Here is a 21,623-nt window from a genome sequence, read left to right as displayed (position 1 = left end):
CTTTTCACTGAATGTCCTACAGAGTTGCACTTTCTGTGAAAATTTGGCAAAGCTGTATTTAGTTTGGTCTATGTGCCGAATAAGTCAGACACAACTTACTTCCAGTTATGCAAAGTTCTTTTTTTTTCACTGTAAGAGTCTGTTAAAACCCAATACTAGGCCCATGCAGGTCACATTCAGGCGTTAAATTAAGCAGCCATCTGCCCTTTGTTATTGAAGCAAAGCAGGTTGGAAACATCATGTAATAACAGAGGTCAGTGGATGTGTCCCCCTCAGGACAAACACACAAATCTTACGCCAGCACCTAGAAAAGAGGGCTGTGTTGATAATTCAGTTGTTAAATCACACTGTTCAGACAGACAGGGCTGGCAGATCAACGTCCCCTGTGATTGGGCATCAGTGGTGGGCAGGAATAGAGCAGTTGCCCCTGGTGGTAAATTATTAGTAAATCTTTGTAAACGTGCAATTTCTTTTTATTTCTGTAGCAGTTCATGCAGTGACGTTTAATTACTGATTATTTCCCCTGAAGAAGCCATAAAAAGATTTGGTGACTGTACCCATAATTATAGCTTTGGTCTAACTTCAGTAATGTCATGTTTACAGCAGGCTGCCAGCATGTATTTAGTGAGAGTTGGTAATCTGTTAATGGTATGTCAAGTTTTTCTAATTTTCCCATGCCAGGGGTTTTCCTCGCATTTTCTGCAGATTAAAAAAAAAGATGTGAAATTGGGATAAGCATCAGCTTGGATACACTGATTTTTTTTTACATGAATGTAAAGTAAAAAAAAAAAAAAAATCTTTATCCACTCTGCTCCTGGAGGCTCTGGTCTTACCTTTAAAGATTTACAGCTCTGGAAGTTCAACCACATTTTTTACCCCCTGGTTGTTGTAGCAAAGTACAGTTCAAGGCCAAGAATGTTAAGTTACCTTGGAAACTGCAGAAAGTTTCTTTTTCTCTGAATAAATTACAATATGTGCAGACTAACTTGTATTGCACTTCTGCTTTGTGTTAAAACGGAGAATAAATATGAGAGAGTGAACACCCCCAAATCATATCATACCCCAGTATTCAAATTTTCCCTCGAGGCAGCACAACTGTTTCCCAAATGTGAAAAAGTACAGCCAAAAAAAGAAGACTAAGTGTTATGACTCCACACTTTCCTTGGGATTTTTTGTGCAATGTGCCAGGAAACACAGGTGTGTGCTACAAGACCAAACCAGTCCACTGAAATCATTAAGAAATACTTCATGTAATATTTGACTTCCCATCCAAACAAAGAAAAACGTCCTCTTTTGTCAGGTGGAATTCGTAATTATTAACGTTAAATGAGTGACAGTTGGATAAAGCAGAAGAACATTAGCTCAGATGTGGTTGACTACAGTTGAAAGTTAAACTGTGGCTTTTTTCTTTGAGGAAATGTGGATCAGATAACAGACAGGAAAGCCTCTGATCATCTGTTACGTTCAAACAAATGCAGAGTACAGGTTTGTTTTCAACCTAAGGTGCATAATTCAAAATTCAAATGATAATTTCACATGGAGAAGACATTATTCATTATTTATCTATGCAAATCTCTGTTTGGGTGAATCAGATAGAGTTGCCCAAGTTGTTTATCACATCGACACATATTCACATGCACTGATTAATCCAGCATATGGATTTTTTGTAATACAAACGGAAGTTAAAGAACGCACACCTCCAGGGACAGAACATCCACAAAGGTCCCAGTTTGAATTGGAACTACATCCTCTTTGCTCTGAGGGAAAAACACTATAGTCATATTCAGATGACTCCCTTAAAATAAAACCAGTCACACCAAATTGCTTAAGATATGCACCAATTTCACAAATAGGTCTGCTGCAAGAATATTTATAGATTCATTGGGATGGGAAAAAAATAGATCTTTTTATCCTGGAGTCTTTTATGGTAACTAGCTACAAACATTTCTCCACTGTACTCTAGCAATATTTTTCACTTTTTTCTTTTTTTTTTTTACATTTTTCACAAGTTTCCTTGACTGAAAGAAGGGGTCTGCAACCTTTAACAATAAAAAAGCAGTTTAAGAGAGTTTTTTACTGACCAAAACAAAGCAAGAGCTTCAAAATCCCACTGCCCTTACATAATTAAAATATTTAATTGATGTTTTTGTGGCTATAAGTCATTCAAATATATAAAAAATAGCTTTTAAATACTTACAATAATTAAATGATTAACTTTTATATAAAAGTTTATATATATAATTGGTGTAGAATCAAATTTAAAAAAATATTTTTGGGCTGCAGATAGAAAAAATACAACTTGAGAACAATTTAGATAACTTGTTTGAATATTAGTGGCCAAAAGTTAAAGAAAGTAGGCCTAACTTTGTCTGCAAAATTGTTTTATTGATTAGCATACAGTAAAATTGCACAACTGTCTTTGCTAAAGCAAAAGTTGTGGTGATGCTTTGATTTAACCAGCCAAGAAAAATATAAAATACAAAATGAGTGTCTGGGTTTGAGTAGCTTCATTAACTTTGAGTAAAAGACAAAGAAAATGACACATGTAGATCATGTTTGGAGCAAACACTCTTTGCTCTAAGTAGCCTAGTGAAAAGCTAGCTTGTTGCGATTGTTAGCTTAGTCACTCTCCCTCATTGTGAGCTTCTGTTGTCTAAAGAAAGACTTTCTGCTTCCCACACATAGATCATGCTCTTAGATCAAGTAGAAATACCAAAGCTGCTTCTAAATTAGCAAAATTTTTTGACAAGTCTTTTCAGAAACATTTATTTTAACCCAGCAGTTCACTACTGTTATGAGAAAATGTTATCTTGAATTTCCCACAAAGTTCCAAAATCCCTCCAGAACATATTTTGTAAACACACAAATCTGGCTGTCTCTAAACTAAAGCCACGAGCTCAGGATTTGCAGGAAGTGAACTCAGCAGGTGTTTTCATGTCTTTGTGATGGCTAACAAGTATGGTCTCTCAGCAAACACAGCTGCACTCATTGTCATCAATTCATAGACTCGTGTTGAGGGAAATGTCAAAGAAAACCTGCTAATCACAAGTTAGCAGGTTTTAAGAAACTCATTTGGTCATGAGTGAGAGTTCTTTATTTTGGTTCTCCATCCTTGTGATTTGGTGTCAGGCTGATCGAAGTCACTTTCAAGATGTAACTTTAGCCTGATAGTTGAGGAAGTGAAAATGTATTTAATTTGAGCCTCTGTTTAACCTTAGTCTGTGCTGTTTTGCAAAAAAAAAGTAAGAGAAAGTTTACTCATATTTTGTTTTATTTCCAATACAATTGATTTCTGACTTTTTAAAAATACATATTTTCCTTTTTAGCTTATAACATTCATAAAATATTTAGCAGGTATTTCAGAGAACCCTATCTCATTAGAGTGATCCAAACTTTCCTTAAAAACACTGTCTATAACTCAGCGCATGTTTTCTGCACTGAAACCAGTTGGACTTTTTCAGCTCATTTAAAAATGGCTGCTTCCATGAAATCTTAAAAACACTTTTGGCGGGAAAAGTTTAGCTAACTTTCAAAGCGTTGCGGTGAGCTAAAAATTTTATTTTTGAAATTTGTTTTAATCATTTCTGAAAGAAAGCAACATTTTTTTGATAATTAATTCTTTATTGTACAGTTACACTATGTAAAAATGTATCAAATTTGAGACAGTGGGTAAACAAGGTGCTTTTTTTCTGAACACTCATGTTAATATTTTTGTGTCTTAAGCTAACATTGTTGTGATCATAAACTTAGCAAATCTCCCAACGTATCATAATTGATACCATCTAAATTTTAACAAAAAATGTTATTGCAAAACTTCTTTTTTGTGGATTTCATCAAAGGTTTTAAAAACATCTTTATTCAAAAAGATTTTTTTTATCATTTTCAGGGTTAAACTAGGAATGGAAATAGGTTAAAGAAAAACTTACAGTGCGTGTTAGTGCAGGTGGATGGTGGTTAATGATTTGCACATTTTTAAGTAAAAGTCAAACATCTGGCGTGTTTTTATTTTGGAAGGAATAGGTTTGGCCTTGAGGTGGAGAACTATTTTTCTAAACCTTTGAAACCGCCACTTTCTCTGACGCTTGTGGAAAGTCTCCTCTGTGCAACCACATGTGATCATCAAATGCAAAAAAAAAAATCATAGTTGAGAGGAAAGCTGCTTAAATTAAGGCCACCATGAAGTAAACTATGTGGACAATTCATAAAAATAATAAAAGCTCCACTTTGCTCACACACACGCTCGCTCAAAGCCCGCCTTTTAGCTTGAATAGTATCTTAACCGCCGCAACAGCAATGCATCACTTTCTGGGAAAAGATACGTTATCGCTGCCCCACCCTCTCTGCAGGGAGTGACTCACATCTACAATATTGTCAATGCAATCAGACTTCCGCAGTGAACACTGAGCCGGTGTTGGGGCTCAAAACACCTGACTTTTTTTTAAGAGATGTTCCTGAATGCAACTAGGGTCAAAGTTCAAGAGTGAAAGAGAAAATAATAATAGATGCCTTCCTTAAATATGTACTTCCTTCTCACCCTTACAGTAATCACTTGACTTAGTGATGAGGAAACACAAATAGAAAAATCATAAAAGAAGCTGATTGAAAGCACGAGGGCTCCTTTGTCTTAAAAAATGAGGAAGTAAAGAGGGATAATGGTGTCTGCACTGATAAACGTAGATGATGCAATCCTCATCCTAAGTGGGTATCTTGAAGGGGGGGGCTTCAACTTTTTTTTCTTTTTGACGTGCCTGGGTTGATTGATATGCTATCAGCCTAAAAACAGGATGCAGCTTCCGCACACGGTTGGTTGTGGCATCTATTCGTTACGTAAAAGGCACGTGGAGGTTAGGACAGATGTGAAATTATACTACGTTGTGAGTCAAGGGGCCTCAAGTCAAATGTTGCATCATACATTTGGTTCTTGCTTCGCTTCTCTTCTCTTCGGGGATCCTTATAATTTCTACTTAATTTTCGTTGGATATTTCCCGTCTTCTTTCCCAACATTAACCAAACCTACAGTTAATTGTTTTTTCTTTGACCAAAATGAAAGTAGATAGAAACCTGACAGTAGCTCCCTCAATTGGTTAAATAAAAACACACCATGGGTGATGTAAAAATATATTTATTCAACAAACGCTTCCCACACTCACAGAATGCTAATCCAGCTGTAACACACTACAACACACTCGTCCTCCACACACCCGCTGGGTTTCACAGTCCTTCAGTGGTTGGGTCGGTAGGGGAACGGCATCCCGCTGATGAAAGGCTGAGCGGGGTATGGAGCATGGGAGGCGGGGAGGGCGGCGAGGGGGGTGTGTGGGCTGTGAGCGGGATGTGTGGGGAGAGCGGGGAGCGCGGCGATGGGGGAGTGAGCGGCGTGCGGACTGAAGGCCAGCGGGGGGGTGTGGATGTTGTTGTAGTACATGACCGGGCCGGACAGCACCAACTGGAGCAGACTGCAAACAATGCAAAGACAGAGTAAGACTAAAGGAACAAACTGCAATGAAATTTCAAAATAAAAGAACCAAATTCTATATTTTAATTGACTACCCGGTAAGAAGATGGAAAAGGTTTTAAATTAATTAATCACTTTAAAACGAACTCAAAAAAGATTAGAAAAATGATTTTATTCCTCACAAATAAAAGAACCAAATTCTATATTTTAATTGACTACCCGGTAAGAAGATGGAAAAGGTTTTAAATTAATTAATTACTTTAAAACGAACTCAAAAAAGATTAGAAAAATAATTTTATTCCTCACATTTTTTTAACTTTACATTAATATGAATATATATTTTGCATCCTCTTCAACATCTTATATCTGTAAAATAATTCAAGTTTCTTCATCAAATTTAAATGTTGGCTGTACTTTAGTTTCTAAACACACTTCTAAATTTAGTCGGATTTGCTTGCAAAGCGGCAAAGGAAACATCAAGTTATAATCTCGCCAAATCATGATACTCCCACCCCTGTGCCTATTAAGAAAGCGCTCTGAACTTATGACTCCTTTTAAGGAATGACAACCATTATGGCTGAGCATTAAGTTGATCACAAAATTAGATGTGTCTACCGCATGTGGCTGTGAACAAAACTGACTCTGTGAGGTTTTTGCAGAAGGTTTCTTCACGCTGTGTGGTCTTTCACTTTCAACTCATATTTCTGTGAAAAATGATCAACTCTGACCTTTTTCTAGGCGCATCATGAGAAAGTCTTCACTTTATCTGAGGTTTTTTTTTGCGGATTTTCAAACACTGTTCATTTATTGATGATACAAAGAAGTAGTGTTTCTTCTAGAATTATATCTATGTGTATGCTACCAATATTATGCATTTTAAATGGAATAGTAACCTTGAGTTATTTAACATTCTGTGTGCACATAAGAATATTTTTTTTTCTTTTTCTATACTTTTTTAAGTTTTTTATCTGAACTTGAAAAAGAAAGTGGACTAATCAGATTCTAGAATTAATATATATATATATATTTTTTTACCTTCTTCAGAAAATAGAGTTTGACTTTGAACAAAAATCCGTTATGAATCCTTACTTGTTGTGAGGGAGGCGGGAACAGATGGCTCTCATGTCCTCTGTCAAAAAAAAAGCATTAGTTATTATAAGCTTCAGCATGAAAAGTTTAACTAATATATAACCAACTTCAAAGAATAAGATCAAGCAAAATTTAAAAATGAAGGCCTGAGTCAAACATAACCTCACTCACACACGTTCAGCTTTAGTGCTTTGAAAATTATTTCAAACTCAAGTTCTTAAAGCTGAATATTATGAACACTATACACACACTGACTGGGTAACAATGAAAAACAGCATCATCTGCAGGTTTGATTATTAAGACAGTATGCCTTGATGCATTGACAGTAACTCCTGCTTTCATGCAGCAGATACTTTAGGTTAGTAAAAATAGGAAAATTAACTTAGAATGTTCCGAAAGATGAGATACTGTCAACACTGTTCATTGTACTAAAACAGAGATAATACAAAAACAAGGATAAAATGCTGAAGCTTCTTTTCTAACATTTTCCAGAATTTTAACAGATTTTGTCTTTGATTCCACCTTCACAGCTAGATCAGATTTTTAATCTCTGCTGTTGGGTTTAACGATCAAATGGTTTCTGGTGTGAGATTAAGAGTTACATTTGATTTACTGGTGTAAACAGCATTTAATATTTTAAATACTTTTCTCATTTAATTAATTAGTCATATTAACTTACCCAAATCCAAAGAATGTTCAGTGTTTTACTTTAAGCCACTGTTTTTTGCTGTCTAATTGTGTTTTCTTGTTATTTTTTCTTTCCTTAGCTTTTTCATTACCTTTAGATGGCTTTTTTTTTCAAACATGTTTTTTTTTTAATTTTTGGAGTGGTGCTTGCAAAGGATCTTAAAAGCCAATTTTCAGTATAAAATGCAACATAAATAAAATGTATTTGTCTTGAAGACACTCATTGAAGAATATAGCACTAAAAGTGTAAATATTGTTTTTTTGTTTTGATCTCCTGTTCTAAATAAAGATATAAATGATGAGTAAATACAAATAATTTACATTTTCATCCATCCAGTAAATAGACATACACATAATAAAAAACATTATATTAAAAAGTAAGAATGGTGGTTCGATTTGTGAAATGTTGAGCTTGATTCGTGAATCGAATCGGATCGCCATCTGTGTGATCCACAGTCCTACTTCATAGAAAACTTTTTTTTAATTACACACTTTCTTTCATGAATTACTAAAACAACTTCTGCTCTTTTAAAAACTAGCAAACCTTTAAAATATTTTATCTTTTCACCTTCAGATGCCAGCTAAATAATTTTTTTATGTAAATAAGCAAGAAAAATACCTAAAAACATCAATATTAATATTAATTAAATTGTTTTTATAATTATTTAATAGAATATAATAATAAAAAAGCATAATAACAATAATAATATATATTAATAAGAAGAGGAAAATTGACATTTTTTTAAATACTTCTGCTTGACATGTAACAAAAATGCTGCACTGTTTTCAAATATTACCCCATATTTGTGTTACTGTTATTATATGGGTAGAGTTTCTCTTTTTCTGTTGCTCTTTAGATAGTAAATATTAAATTCTCAAGTGTTTAAACTGTAATTAACAGTTTTGTCCTTTTTAAAATCAATGGATTGAATGAATGAATGTAATTTTGAACAGAATGAAAGCTGTTTAAAGACCCACTCCAATAAAAACTGCATTTTTGAAAATTTCTCTAGTCAAATTGTGATAAATTAGGAGTATATGCGAGTTAAAAGATGCTGAAGTAAAAAAAACAGAATCATGATTTTGTAAAACTTCCATAGCGTTCCAAAATGAAAGCCAAATTAAAAAAGATAAAAAAGGAACACTGCACAAAACTGCTTCATGATGGCATAAACAAAATGCTTAGGATCGTACCTCTGGAGCAGAGAAGGGCTCCATTGGCCTTTGCCACCTGCAGCGCTTGTGCCAGCCGGTCCAGAGCGAGCTGTGGCGACGTGTGCGCATCTGCAGACGAGGCGTGTGCGTGTTTGTCAGCCTGGTCCAACAGTCGAGACAACTCGGAGGTCAGAGCTGCCAAGGAGTCCAGCTGGAGCAAACCCATGCGCCCAAAAAGTCCTTTCTCATTGAGTATGTTGGGCAGAAGCATTAAGACCTTCGTTTGACAGAACATGGAGAACGGAACTCAGTTAATTTTATTTTACTTTAAAATATAGGGGGGGAAAAAAGATTTTTGGAAAGAAAATAATCAACTTAAATGTAACTTTTTCTGAAAAGATTTAGTGGTGGTAAAGAAACATTCTAGTTTCTCCTTAGAGATGTTTCTAAAATGCAGTCCCATGTACTGTAACCAAACTTATTGACTACATGTACCTCAAACGTGTTTAACATCTTTGATTTTTCCCAAAACTGAGAGAACTTATCTCCATAAATGCTTTTAAATCTAGATTAAGAGCACTTGAGACTGCTTCTTTAAATTGTACATGTTTTAGCTAATTAATTTATATGAAATTTTAACCTTATTGTAATTCTGTTTTATTTGCTTAACAAATGTTGTATTTTATTGTTGTATTGATTCCTCCCCAGGGCTCCCTTGAAAAAGAGGTTTTAAATCTCAATGGGATTCACCCCTGGTTAAATAAAGGTTAAGAAGAAGAAAGCCAAATCAGAATTCTAAACTTCGGTTAGAAACTGGAATTATTTTTTTCCTCATACCAAACTCTTCTAAAGATGTTTGATTTTTTTTTTTTTATCTATGCATGTCAGGTACTGCATCCATCTGACCAACAGAGTTTTGGAGCAGTCAAGTCTTGGTGTCTTTCAAAATTTCAAACAGAGGGACCAGGACTATAAACCAAAATCAGGTGTAGATGGGCAAACATTCCTCTCTTAACACATATCTATGGACAGTTTTCAAAGAAAAAGGGAGGATACTGCTAAAATTTGAATCTTTTATCCTTTTAAAAGCTGTTTTGATGTCAATAAATTCAAGATCATCTTTTATAAATTTGCAAAATATGTCAATATGTGATTGTCTATGTTTTGTAGCTTTTTTTTCATTTTTGAACTCTACTTTGGATCATTTAAAAGTTGGTTGAACAAACACACCTGTAGGACACTTAGGTGGAGCGTGGAGAAGAGAGGCCCTGCTTCCAACGTGTTCTCTGACCTCTCATCTGTCAGCATCTGCTTGTTGTCTCTCTTGTAAGCTAGCGGTGCTTTCACACACCACCGCACTAGCCCCCCGAGTGGCGTCACGTCAAGGGAGCTGATTGGCTGGGTGCCCGTGAGAGGAGTATTCAGGAAGGTGATGAGCACGAGCCGAGGGTCCTCCTGGATCCAGGACACTATCATCTGGAGAAGTTCTATCGGCGGGGTGAGCTCCTCTGAAGCGGCACAAAAAGTAAAACTGCGATGAGCAGATTACAAGTTTATTAGGTGAGCATTTGGGATTTCTGAGTACCTGTTGTGAGGTCGTAGAGGGTGGTGACCGCTGTGATAAACTGGCAGCAGAAACGCGGGCTTGCACTGTGGATATTCTGAAGGGTGGGCACGGAGCCTGGAACCAAGCTACAGTAATCATCTACAAGCACCTGAGCCAGGCGGACGCAGTACACACGATGCGTTCTCTGCAAGTTTAACAGTCAGAATCAATCAGGATAGCTCATTTAAACTAAGTTTGTGTGCTCCAAAGGTTGTTGCAGTACCTGTAGCCAGGTGGCAGCACATTCTAGGATGGGAACTCTCCCCATGGCAACTGCCATTGAAACAAGCTTCCCCAACAGCGCCATGCGACTCTCATCCGCCGCGTTTCCTTGGAGACCAAAGAGAGCTGAGAACATCAGCTGGCGAACGGTGTCCCGACTCTGCTCCTGAAAACAGCTGCACATGATCTCCAGCAGCTGGAGCTCCTGGAGCGCACTCATCCTCTGAAATGAAACATCAACGGGTTTAATTCATTGTCTGGGCATTCATTTACAAAAAATATATATACAAGTTAAGATCTTACTCGAGCAGGAGCATTTCTGTCTTTGGGCGCATGAAGGATGAATTCCTCGACTAGATCTAGAGTTTTGGAGTCAACCTGAGGAGGCTGTCTCCCAGACTGCACCAGGTTGCAGATGTAAATGTCCAGGTGGTACAGCAGCTCTTTGGCAGCACTCAGCACATCCCGAGGCAACAATGACTGACGAATGTCACCCATCACAGGATCCTGGATATGAAAACGAACACCCAAAATGTTTGTCAAGCCTCTACAGTATCAATAAAGGTTATATTTTTGATTCCACACATACAGATGCATAATGTAAACAGAAACATTCTTAAATGGTAATGAAAATGTAAAAGAATAAAACAATTTATTGGTCTAACAAATATAAAATAACTTCTAACATATTTTAGACATTTTTAGATCTTTGTCCCACTTTTTAAAAATGCACTTTCCATTTAAATAAGTCAAAACAAACAAACAAACAAAAAAGATTTTGAAAATATTTCATTAAAAAAATTATACATTCACAACCAAACATGGATAGCTAAAATGTCGAGTTGATTTTGATTTTTTAATAAATTATTTTAAACCATGTAAGACCAGACAAATATAGTAATAGTGAAGATATTTTTTTTCCAATTTAAAAGGCATATTATTTAAACGAGCGAAACAATATTAACAACGAAAAATAAACACGCTGCCACTTCCTACATACTTTTTTATCTCCTGGAAACGAAACGAATATGGGACTAACAGAAATATGAATCTGAAAAATATATTTGGGTCATTTTGACGGATGTAGCAACAGAGCGCCGGGTCCACACGGACTCGTTCTGCTCTCCATCACGCTACGGCTAATGCTAGCAATGTCGGACATGGCTGCTGCTGCTTCAGGTCAGCGACAACGAAGATATAATTTAGCTAATCTAAAATACGGTTACATTTCAGAGCTTGTACCTTGTTAAGGGGTGTCGGCCAACAAAGAAATATTATGAAAATGATGCTACAGAAATCTACTGCAAATCCACAAAACACTTCCGGTTTCTACGGAAGCCCCATCGGGATAAAAATCACAAGAAATTGCCAGGACGTTTTTCCTTTTTTTTTTTTTTAAACTGAAACTACCATGAAAATCCTAAACACAGTTGACTTAAATTCGTTCCTAATTGTAATTATTCTAGTGTTATTTTTAAAACCAAAAAAACATTTAGACATTAGTTGTTTTGATTTCATTCTGGCAAGAACATCAAACAATCTGATCAAAAGTACACACTCAGACTTACAAGAAAAAATGTTAAAGCATAAATAAAGCTTTTAAAAACCCTTTTCAATTTAAAGGTAAAAACGTAAAAAATGATATGACTTTTACCTACGGTTGCCTTGTCACTGGCGCCCCCTTCCGGTCCTGAACGGTATGGTGGTGCTCTTCCTCTCTCTCCCAGCTGCACTTGGGTGTTTTGCACTTCACCGTCCCGTCGAGTGATCCAAAGCATCCCGCAAGATGACCATCAACACCATGGCTAAAGGAGGATGGCAGCGGGAACAGATGATCTGCTTCCGCAAGGTAGGCTTGTGCAATCATGTGCTTTGTTTATTTACTCAGATTATAGCAGCACCAACACCAAAAGAGCATCCAGCAAGATGTGAGACCAATTCCAAAGAGGAGAGGGAAAGTGGAACATGTGATGTGGCTTTATTTTCTGATTATTTATTAATCAGTCTACTGCTTACCTTTCATTTACATTCATTTGTTTGTTTTCTTAATAATTGTGTGTTTCACAAACAGATGGAAAAGATGATTGTGGCTATGCAAGATCCTGACATGGGTATGAAGCTGAGGAACCAGAGACTTCTCATCACGGTCATTCCACATGCCATGACAGGTGCGTGCCGCAAAAGGTACAATGTGCATGTGGACAGAGATGTGACAGCCTGCTTTATTCATAATGCAGAAGAAGATTACTGAGATGAAGAATTGTGAAGAAATTTTTTTTAATAAAATTTCTTTTTTTTAATTTATTTATTTATTTTTTTTATTTAACAGGTCATGATGTAATTATGTGGTTGATCCACAAATACAGCGTCTGTGAGGAGGGTAAGTCCATTGTTGGATAAAAAGTTATTTTTTGGGACACCAGCTTGTTGTGTTATGAGTTTCCATGATATGGTGTTTCCTCTCAAGATGAGCTGGTAGTAATTTACGTGTGATAGCGACTTGCTGTTTCCAGTAAACAGGAGGAGTGTGAGACCTGGTGGGACCAGGTTTGATTAAGTCACCTGATGATTCATGTTTGATTAACCTCCCAGAGGAGGGACAGGAGGACAGCTCAGTGTCGGAGCTAAATTAAAGGCTGGCGAGGGAAAAAAAAAAAAAAAAGTTGGAAAAGCGGTAATTAAAATACAGAGCAAAGCTCTATAATCAAAGCTGAGACCTAAAAGTTGAATTTTAACAAATTAGGGAAGAATAAAAGATGTTTGACGCTTTCTATCTCCAGATTTTTTTATATAGTTTGTAGAAATTAGACAGAAAATGATGGGAACATTTTGATCTTTCACAGAGGCTTTGCATCTTGGTGGCATGTTGGTGAAATATGGATATATTTATCCTCTCAAGGAGCCACGCTCCCTTGTTTTACAGCCTGATGAGTCACCCTACCGCTTCCAGGTCAGACCATCGACCACCCGATATCACCCACTCTGATGAAAATTGTGTTTTAACATGTTCTTGTAGCATTTTTTTCTGATAATGGAGGCAATATTTAAAGAAAATTAGGCATTTCTGAGCATTTCTTTATTCAAACTGTTGTGAATCAGATTGATGATGGGAAGAGAGGGCGGGGTTGCTCCGGCAGTAGTTCTAATGAACTACTGCCACTGCAGAGACTATGCCCTAGTAAACGACACTTTTTAAAAAATGTTGACCAAAAATGGCAAATTGTAATTAAAAGCCATCAGGAACAATTTGAAAACTAGAAAAGTTGTGCTATCTTCAATAATTCTAGAGTGAATACTTTTTGTTGAATGGGGCCACTGTGATTTGCTAAAATGTCTAATACTATTTGCATAATGCTAAAGTTGCTTAAGTATTTAAATATATAAAACCTAATTAAAAGTCAAATTAGCCAAAAAAAAAGGTATGCTGTTAAAATATTGACTTAACTCCAAAATACCCTAAAAAAGCATTGGTGGACGCAAAAATAATCCAAAAACGTTAGCATGTTGTCAAAATATTATCCACACTAAAGAAAAGCCCAAAAACTTTAGTAGATTCCAAATTATCCAAAAACGTTTGCTTATCGTTAAATTTTAGCCTAACTCCAAATCAGCCTAAAAAACCTCAGTAGATGCTGAATTATCCAAAAACGTTAGCTTGTTGTTAAAATATTAGCTTAACTCAAAATTAGCCTAAAAAACCTCAGTAGATGCCAAATTATACAAAAACGTTAGCTTGTTGTTAAATTTTAGCCTAACTCCAAATTAGCCAAAAAAACATCAATAGATACTGAATTATCCAAAAATGTTAGCTTGTTGTTAAAATATTAGCTTAACTCCAAAGTAGCCTAAAAAACATCAGTAGATGTCGAATCATCCAAAAACCTTAGCATGTTGCTAAAATATTAGCTAACCTCAAACTTAGCCTCAAAAACATCAAAAGCATTAATGTCCTGAACTTCCTGAACATTTTGATACCGACATTCCATAGGTCTCAAAGTGTTCAAAGAATTTGAAAAATTTAGTGGAAAAAAATTGTGTAAAATCTTCAATTATGTAAAATTTATGAATATTAAAAATACAATCATGAATGTCCTGAATGTGTTGAATGTTTTTATATCAATATCAAATAGGTTTCAAAGTGCACAAAGAATTTAAAGAACTTTGTGGAAAAAAAAAAAAAATCAGAAAAATTGTGTAAAATCTTAAATTGCGTAAAAGATATGAATAGCAAAAGTACAGGCATAAATGCCCTGAATGTGATGAAAGTTTTTGAGACCAAAATTGCATAAGCTGCAAAGTACACAAAGAATTTGAAACATTTCCCATTGACTTTACATGGGCGGAAAATCATAAAAATTGCGTAAAAAATTAAAAACCATAAAATATACGAATACCAAAAGTACAAGCACCCATATCCTAACGAGTTGAATGTTTTGGTGTCAAGATTGTAGAAATTGCTGAAAGTATGCTTGAGTTTTCATGCGCAAGAAAACGTACAAAATCTGACAAACTATGAGAAAGAGAAACAGGATCACTATAGTGTGAATGCTGACGCAGCATTCACACAATAAATCAAAAGACGATCGGAGCGTCGTAGCCTGCTGCCTCCTGCTTGTTCATTTGATTCCACCGTTCGACTCCCTCTCTCCACGTCCGTCTCGTTGTTCTCTCTCCCTTCATTAGCCCGTTTCTCACAGTAATCCCTCACCCATCTGCCTCCCTCCAGCGCCACTTTTTCATCCTCTTTCCTGCCGCTTGAAAGCAAACGTCATGTGATTTATTTTTTTTTATAGACTCCATACTTCTGGACGAGTTCGCGATGGCCTGCCTCGGAGCTAGACTATGGTAGGGAAAGCCAAGAAATAGCAGAAAAAAAGTCAACGTATATATGCAAGCATAGTAAAAGTTGGAATGAAGTTTCTCAAGGTCATTTAATGTTTTTTGTGTTCCACCCAGCAATATATTTGGCTAAAAAGAACATACGAAAGCAAGGAGAGCTGATGGAATACGAAAAGGTGAGAACATGTAAATCAATGATCTTGCTTAAGGCGACTTGTCGTAACTCCTAATCACTCAACATTTCCCTCCTAGGAGAGGTACAGTTTGTTGCACAAGAAGATCAACCACACCTGGGACTTTGTGGTGATGCAGGCTAGAGAACAGCTCAGGTACACTTCAGTACAAGCTTGGAAGTGTGTATCCTCCAGTCCTTGTCCTTTCACGACCTTATAATCTGCTTTTGTGTTTTAGGGCATCCAAGCAGAGGCGAAAGGCCGACCGGATTGTTCTAGAATGTCAGGAGCAGGCCTACTGGCTCATCAACAGACCCCCAGTACGTTTATCACTATTTCTTGTAATAGTGTACACTTGAATATAGTATACTTTGCTGCATACAGCATCTTCTACACTACTATACTTCTCAAGCCTTTACTATACTTTACGATCTGTTGTATTGAAGTACTAAAAGATTAACTTTTCTAGTATTTAGTCCTACACTTCTCATTTTATTGTACAGTTCGGTTTAATGTGTTCAATGTCCTAGTATATGGAGTATACTATACTCTTTATACAGCAAAAACCACGAGACTGACTGAACATGTGAGACTGAACGTTTAATACGAGTTCTCGCGAGATCTTGTTGTTCTGGTGCGTTATAGAGATGCTCAAAATGTGGTGTGCTGCCAACTATCGGTCGGGGTTTTAGGTGGAAAGCAAAAGTAAGATACTCACAAATAATCAATTAAATATCGCATTGTCAGCATTATAAATCGATACGGCGAATGAAATATATCGATATATCATGAAATCGATTTTTCCCCTACAGCCCTGGTATTTATCATCACGTTAGTATTAAAAGTATTCAGTTTAAAACTGTTTCAGCAAAATATAGAGCAGTCAGGCTCCACTAATGTTTTCTCAGCATAAAATATTCAAACTATCCGGTAAAAGCCTGAGCCAACAAAAGGAGTTACAGTGAAGTGGAGACGAGCCACGCAGAAACAAATCCAATCTTTGTTCCTTTTTCCTGTCACTATTTTTGTTTTTCCTGCACAGACATGTAGTCAGGGAGAAACGTAGGAAATGAAAGGCGGATGAAAAAAGGATGATGAAACCTGCTGGGGAGGCGAGCGGGACACAAAAGGACAAGGGGTTTGGAGGAGGGACTCCATCTTGTTTTGACCTCATGAATTAGACACGAAGACTCAGAGAGAAGAAAAAAAAGAAAGATTCCTGGGAATAAAAGTCAGAGCTAGTGAAGCGGAAACCTCAAGGAAGTGCTTCTCCATATGCAGAGACCTCAGTGTGACTGTAGAAATCTTAATTTCTGTTTGTGTTTTTTTTTTTTTTTTTGTAGCCTGGGGTGCAAAATATGTTAGACGTCGGTCTAGAGCGACAGAATAACTTCAATTTACGAGGAACACTGGTCAGTGACTTCTCTGCACTTTTGTTTTCCTTATTCAAACATACCTTCTAAAAATATATTTTTTCTGTTTTGCTACTGGAATTGTGTCAAAGTAAGTGAAAAAAAATGCAGCATTTTTCCAATAAACCATGAAATAATTGCCAAAACATAAATCCAACAATCAGTTTTCTTACTTTTCACAGACTTAGAACAGTGATTTCTACAAAAATGAGGTAAATAATTTGAGGATTTTAACGTTGAAGTGAATGGTTTGGGTGTTTGAGTGTATTCTTCTTTTACAGATTGACGTTTGCAGACGGGCCCTTGGAAGAAACCGTGTGAAATCGTCCATCTGCCTAGAAGGGTGAGTATCAGAGTGATGAAGGCACAGGTGTACATAAGATCTAATGGAAGTCTTTCCTCCTGAAGTGAATTTACAGATGTCTGGCAAACACACACACACACACCTCTGTGCTCACAATCTAAGACCTCTAATAGAGTCTTCCTGAGGGAAGTTGAAATGAGTGACCATTAAGTGCTATGATCTGCACTAAAACCACACATACCTCTGCACTGGCGCAGGTTCCTGAAGTACAGCGAGCAGTACCAGAACCACGATCCCATCATGCAAGGCTGCTTACCCAGCAATCCCTGGATCTCTGACGACACCGCGCACTGGACGATGAACACAGAAATGTAAGTCGCATTAACACGTTGGCAGCTTAAATTCCCTTTTGACATTTTTATTTAAAAATAAATAAACAGCTTCTATAGTTATTAAATCAGCTGTAACCTAATAGTATAAAAGGGGCAAAAGGGTGGAAGTGGGAATTGCTAATGTCTGCTGAAAGCTTCCGTTATGTTCCTCATTCATTTAATTAGAAAGACTAAAACAACAATAAATATTCATTTCTATAATAACCTAGAAAAATACACAAAAAACCCAAATAAAAAAATCTATCGATCGTATCACGAGCTGATATTCCCATTATTTGCTGCATTGGCAGCTTGACAGTGATGCCTCATGTTTTTACACAAGCTTTATGATGTTGTTCTGAGGTGTTCCACTCTTACACAAGTCCTTTAAGCAGTTCTACCAGCAGGGCCTGGGCTTCATGGCGCCCCAGGCGAAACATGATTTTTGCCCCCACCACCACACACACACAAAAATACCACTGTCCAAAAAAAAAAGAAACACTGTGGCTGCCTAGAATGTGTTGAAATATGTATATTGTCAGTTAAATTCTGCTTTTTCTTCTTAAAAGAAATTTAAAATACTGCAAATAAAAGTTGGCATTAAAAATATAAAATTACTGTAAATAACCAAACTTTTGAGGTTAAAAAAAAACGTTAATACCCAAAAAGAAACTTAACATTTCAAATCAATAATGCTGTTGGCTGTGGTTTTACTTTCTGATGTCATCCACTTTTATTTTGACATCAGAAATTCTGGAAGTATGATTTTCAAAGTAAAAGTGATCAGCGGTAAACTCAATTTTAGGATTTTATTTTATTTTTCCTTAGTATGCAAAATTACAAGTGTTTGAAATATTTGTGAGGAAAACCAGAAGGAAAATGTAATGAATCATAGTAATTAATGTAATTTAATGTGATTTATTTTAATTTTGTTTGATTTGAAGTAATTTGATGTGATTTCCTTGATTTTGTTTGATTTGATTTGTTTGATTTTGTTTGATGTGATTTCCTTGATTTTGTTTGATTTGATTTAGTTGATTTTGTTTGATTTGATTTACTTGATTTTGTTTGATTTGATTTATTTGATTTTGTTTGATGTGATTTACTTGATTTTGTTTGATTTAATTGATTTTGTTTGATTTAATGTAGTTGATTTTGTTTGATTTGATTTACTTGTTTTTATTTGATTTTATTTAATTTAGTTGATTTTGTTTTATGTGATTTACTTGATTTTGTTTGATTTGATGTAAGTCTGTGATAAACTTGACTTAATTTTTAGAACAATCCATTTTCTGCCTGTCTCAAACCTAACATTGTCTCAGATCAAACGAGAGCCCAGCGGAGGGACTTGATCATACCAGGCCGTCCCAGTCTGGCGCTTTAATTGCCTCCGCTGAGCTTGTTTTTCCTGCGCAGGGTGCCGGTTCCGACACGTCTGCGTGTGGAGCGCTGGAGCTTCAGCTTCATGGAACTCCTCAATGACGCCATGGGGAGGCGGGAATTCATGCTGTACCTGGAGAAAGAGTTCAGCGGTGAGGCTCTGAGAAATGTTGCCTTCGGGTCTTATTAAAATAATTTGCATTTACGGAATCTTAAAAAACTTTGAGATTTTTTACATAGAAAGATAAAATATCTCAGAAAAATTAGTGGCATTTGGTCCACGTGAAAATATAAAAGTGATTTCTAAAGCTTTAATTCACAGCTAAGCTAACTGAGAGGATTGGAAAAGTGGAAGAAAAGGGGAGAAGAGAAATACTAAACAAAGAGTTTACTCTTGAGGAAAGCAGAACAAAAGGTGGCTGGAGGATTTGCTCGCTCATGCAGAAATATAAAATATTGCCAAAGGCTGCCGTTTTCCCACAGAGGGCCTGATGCTATATAAGTCTCTCATTGTGCGTCACTTTCTCCTGCACGTCATGTTTACATGTTTTTGTCTGTTCTCAGCGGAGAACCTGTGCTTCTGGCAGGCCTGTGAAGAGATCAGACACGGAGAAAGTTCCAAGATCGTAGAGAAAGTGGAGGAAGTTTACAAGTAGGTGTGCAAAAAGGGCGCAAATGCAGGTTTACTTGCAGCCTTATTGCATTACTGCTGCACTTGTTTGTTGCTCAGAAACTTCCTGGCACCTGGAGCTGCCCGATGGGTCAACATCGACAGCAAGACAATGGACAAAACTTTGGAGGGCATCAAACAACCACACCGCTTTGTCTTGGATGACGCGCAAATGCACATCTACTTCCTCATGAAGAAGGTGTGGGAGTCACACAGGAATTTCTTTAGATTCTTACATTTAATAAGGCGTTTAATAAAAAGTGAAAAGACAGTTTAATGTATAAAATATAGAGATATGACCCATTCTCACAAATTTAGTAGCAAGAAGCTTCTCAGAAATCATGATCAATACGTTATGGTGTAAAGTTTCATTAGTTTACCAATTAACTCAACCTCTCAGATAAAAGAAGTTTGCTTTTTGATTTCCTTTTTAAGTATCTTGAATAAAAAGGAAGATTGGTGTAATTTTTTTTACTGAGCTCACTTATGTGAGTTCCTGCATCTTTTATTTCTTATTGTCTGTCCATATTAAATATCAAATCAAAATAAATGGAATCAAATCACATCAAATTAGACCAAATTAAACCAATTTAAATCATATTAAGTCTTATTGTATCAAATCAAATCAAACCAAACCAAATCGAATCTAATCAAATCAGACCAGATCAGAACAGATCGGGTCGGATCGAACAAAGCGAGTCGAGTCAAGTCAAACCAAATCAAATAGTATCATGCTGCATTGTATCAAACCAACCCAGATCAGATCAAATCAAATCAAACCAGACCATATCAAACTAAAAATAAAATCACATTCATTTGTATCGTACTGTACCATACCGCATCGTATTAAACCAAACCTGACCAAATCAAATCAAATCAAATTGTATTATCCTGCATCATATCAAATCCAATCAAACTTTATTCATAAAAAAGCTACTTTTTTTGCTTTAAGCAGCTCAGAACATTTCACTGTTATAAAAAACTGAAAAAAATTTAAATGAAAAAATATTTTTTCTGTGGAGAAAGTAATATTAAACTCATTGGCATATTTGGTTATAATTAAAATGTATCCTGTGAGCAAAATCTATGAATTTACTGGTTGCTATATTGGGAAGTAGCTTCATCCAGTGTGGGTCCTTGGGAAAGACTCTATGATTCTGTGAAGCCACAACGCAGCCTAAGTCTGGGTGTCCCTGTGCTGGTCCCCAGCCCGGATAAAGTACAGGGTTGTGTCAGGAAGACCATCTTGAAGAAAACTCTGACAAAACCAAACGTGATGTTCTGTGAAAGCAGATTCATGTGGCAACCCCAACGGTGAACAACAAAGTTTTTTCAAAGTGCTTGCAATTTTGCTGAGAACTTAAGTTTTTATTTTTGTTTCTTACATTTTGACTTTGGGATTTGGTTGATTTCATTTGTGATCTGTTGTTACACATCAATTAGAACTAATCAGTGCAACAGAACCAGACTTTCATCACTATCCAGTCCTGTATGGAAGGCCTACGATCCGATCTGCCGTTGTGTGTTTCCCTCACAGGATTCCTACCCGAGGTACCTTAAATCGGACCTGTACAAAAACATGCTGGCTAAAGCGATTGTTCCCCAGGAAACCAAGAAAAGGTGACTAAACACTGATTCCTACATTTTAGATGAAGAGATTAACTAACTTAACGTCTGTGTTTTCCTCCCTATATCAGCGTGTTTCCCTTTATGAGACGCCAGCGCCATTCTAGCCCATCCCCTGCTCAGGCTGTCGCCCAGGCAACAGAGGAAGATGGGCGTAATAAAGGGGCTGGGTGAACAGGTATCTACAGCTCCTGGCTTTGCTATCAGGTGGTCCTCCATTAAAAAAGAACAACAATCCATTTAGTGTCTATAAATGCAGTCGATCCCTCCTTTTATTTTCTGTCATAGCCTCCATTCTCTAAAAAGCATCTAAAAGCGTACCAGGAGCTGGTATGACCCCTGCAGCAGCTTTTTTTTTTTTTTTTTGCTGTCCACCTCATCAAATGTCATACATGTACTCGTGCTCATTTGCCTGGTTCATTTAGTGCTGAAGCTGCACATTTGGTATTGTTGATTGGCTTGAGCATGATCTTATCCTAATAAACTGTCATAGCGTCAGAGAGTTTTGTGTTCACGCTCATTTCGGCATGCCGCATTCATATGTGTGCGAGTCTGCAGTCAAGCTTCAAATCTGTTTGCTTTTGGGCTTTTATGTCTTCCAATTCATTTCCATTGCCTAATGTAAATTTTTAAA

General features: G+C 36.5%; 2 protein-coding genes across 3 annotated transcripts; one reads left to right on the top strand and one right to left on the bottom strand.

The window, feature by feature from the left end:
- Nucleotides 1–4,736: 4,736 nt before the first annotated feature.
- Nucleotides 4,737–11,988, bottom strand: lg17h7orf26 (linkage group 17 C7orf26 homolog). Of its 2 annotated transcripts, none has more exons than XM_024274286.2 (8): nucleotides 11,869–11,988; nucleotides 10,518–10,721; nucleotides 10,216–10,437; nucleotides 9,972–10,137; nucleotides 9,617–9,894; nucleotides 8,426–8,663; nucleotides 6,545–6,584; nucleotides 4,737–5,456 (listed from the first exon to the last, which is right to left on the bottom strand). In XM_024274286.2, the coding sequence occupies exons 2-8, from the start codon at nucleotides 10,710–10,712 to the stop codon at nucleotides 5,222–5,224; spliced, it is 1,374 nt and encodes a 457-aa protein (XP_024130054.1). In that variant the 5' UTR covers nucleotides 10,713–10,721; nucleotides 11,869–11,988; the 3' UTR covers nucleotides 4,737–5,221. The 2 variants fall into 2 exon arrangements, with proteins under 2 accessions (XP_024130054.1, XP_024130053.1); XM_024274285.2 differs by lacking the exon at nucleotides 11,869–11,988 and adding an exon at nucleotides 11,457–11,579.
- rgs11 (regulator of G protein signaling 11) lies at nucleotides 11,942–21,545 on the top strand. Its single transcript, XM_024274284.2, has 17 exons — nucleotides 11,942–12,063; nucleotides 12,286–12,382; nucleotides 12,544–12,594; nucleotides 13,058–13,164; nucleotides 15,008–15,059; nucleotides 15,171–15,229; nucleotides 15,306–15,382; nucleotides 15,465–15,546; nucleotides 16,570–16,638; nucleotides 16,827–16,850; nucleotides 16,920–16,981; nucleotides 17,200–17,313; nucleotides 18,730–18,845; nucleotides 19,258–19,345; nucleotides 19,424–19,562; nucleotides 20,901–20,983; nucleotides 21,061–21,545. Exons 1-17 carry the CDS (start codon nucleotides 12,001–12,003, stop codon nucleotides 21,161–21,163), a joined length of 1,386 nt encoding a protein of 461 aa, XP_024130052.1. The 5' UTR covers nucleotides 11,942–12,000; the 3' UTR covers nucleotides 21,164–21,545.
- The last annotated feature ends 78 nt before the right edge of the window (nucleotides 21,546–21,623 follow it).

This window comes from Oryzias melastigma, linkage group LG17 (genome assembly GCF_002922805.2).
Source record: "Oryzias melastigma strain HK-1 linkage group LG17, ASM292280v2, whole genome shotgun sequence".
NCBI lineage: Eukaryota > Metazoa > Chordata > Actinopteri > Beloniformes > Adrianichthyidae > Oryzias > Oryzias melastigma.
Note: the sequence above shows the minus strand (reverse complement) of the source record. Positions and strands in the feature narration are given on the sequence as shown.

Excerpts from the sequence above, each read along its gene's own strand:
- lg17h7orf26 (XM_024274286.2), bottom strand. The coding sequence starts at position 10,712 with ATGGGTGACATTCGTCAGTCATTGTTGCCTCGGGATGTGCTGAGTGCT. Across the intron at positions 10,438-10,517 it reads ACAGAAATGCTCCTGCTCGA|AGGATGAGTGCGCTCCAGGA; the intron begins GTAAGATCTTAA and ends GTTTCATTTCAG. Across the intron at positions 5,457-6,544 it reads TCCCGCCTCCCTCACAACAA|TCTGCTCCAGTTGGTGCTGT; the intron begins GTAAGGATTCAT and ends CATTGTTTGCAG.
- rgs11 (XM_024274284.2), top strand. The coding sequence starts at position 12,001 with ATGACCATCAACACCATGGCTAAAGGAGGATGGCAGCGGGAACAGATG. Across the intron at positions 15,060-15,170 it reads TGCCTCGGAGCTAGACTATG|CAATATATTTGGCTAAAAAG; the intron begins GTAGGGAAAGCC and ends TGTTCCACCCAG. Across the intron at positions 15,383-15,464 it reads CAGGCTAGAGAACAGCTCAG|GGCATCCAAGCAGAGGCGAA; the intron begins GTACACTTCAGT and ends TTTGTGTTTTAG.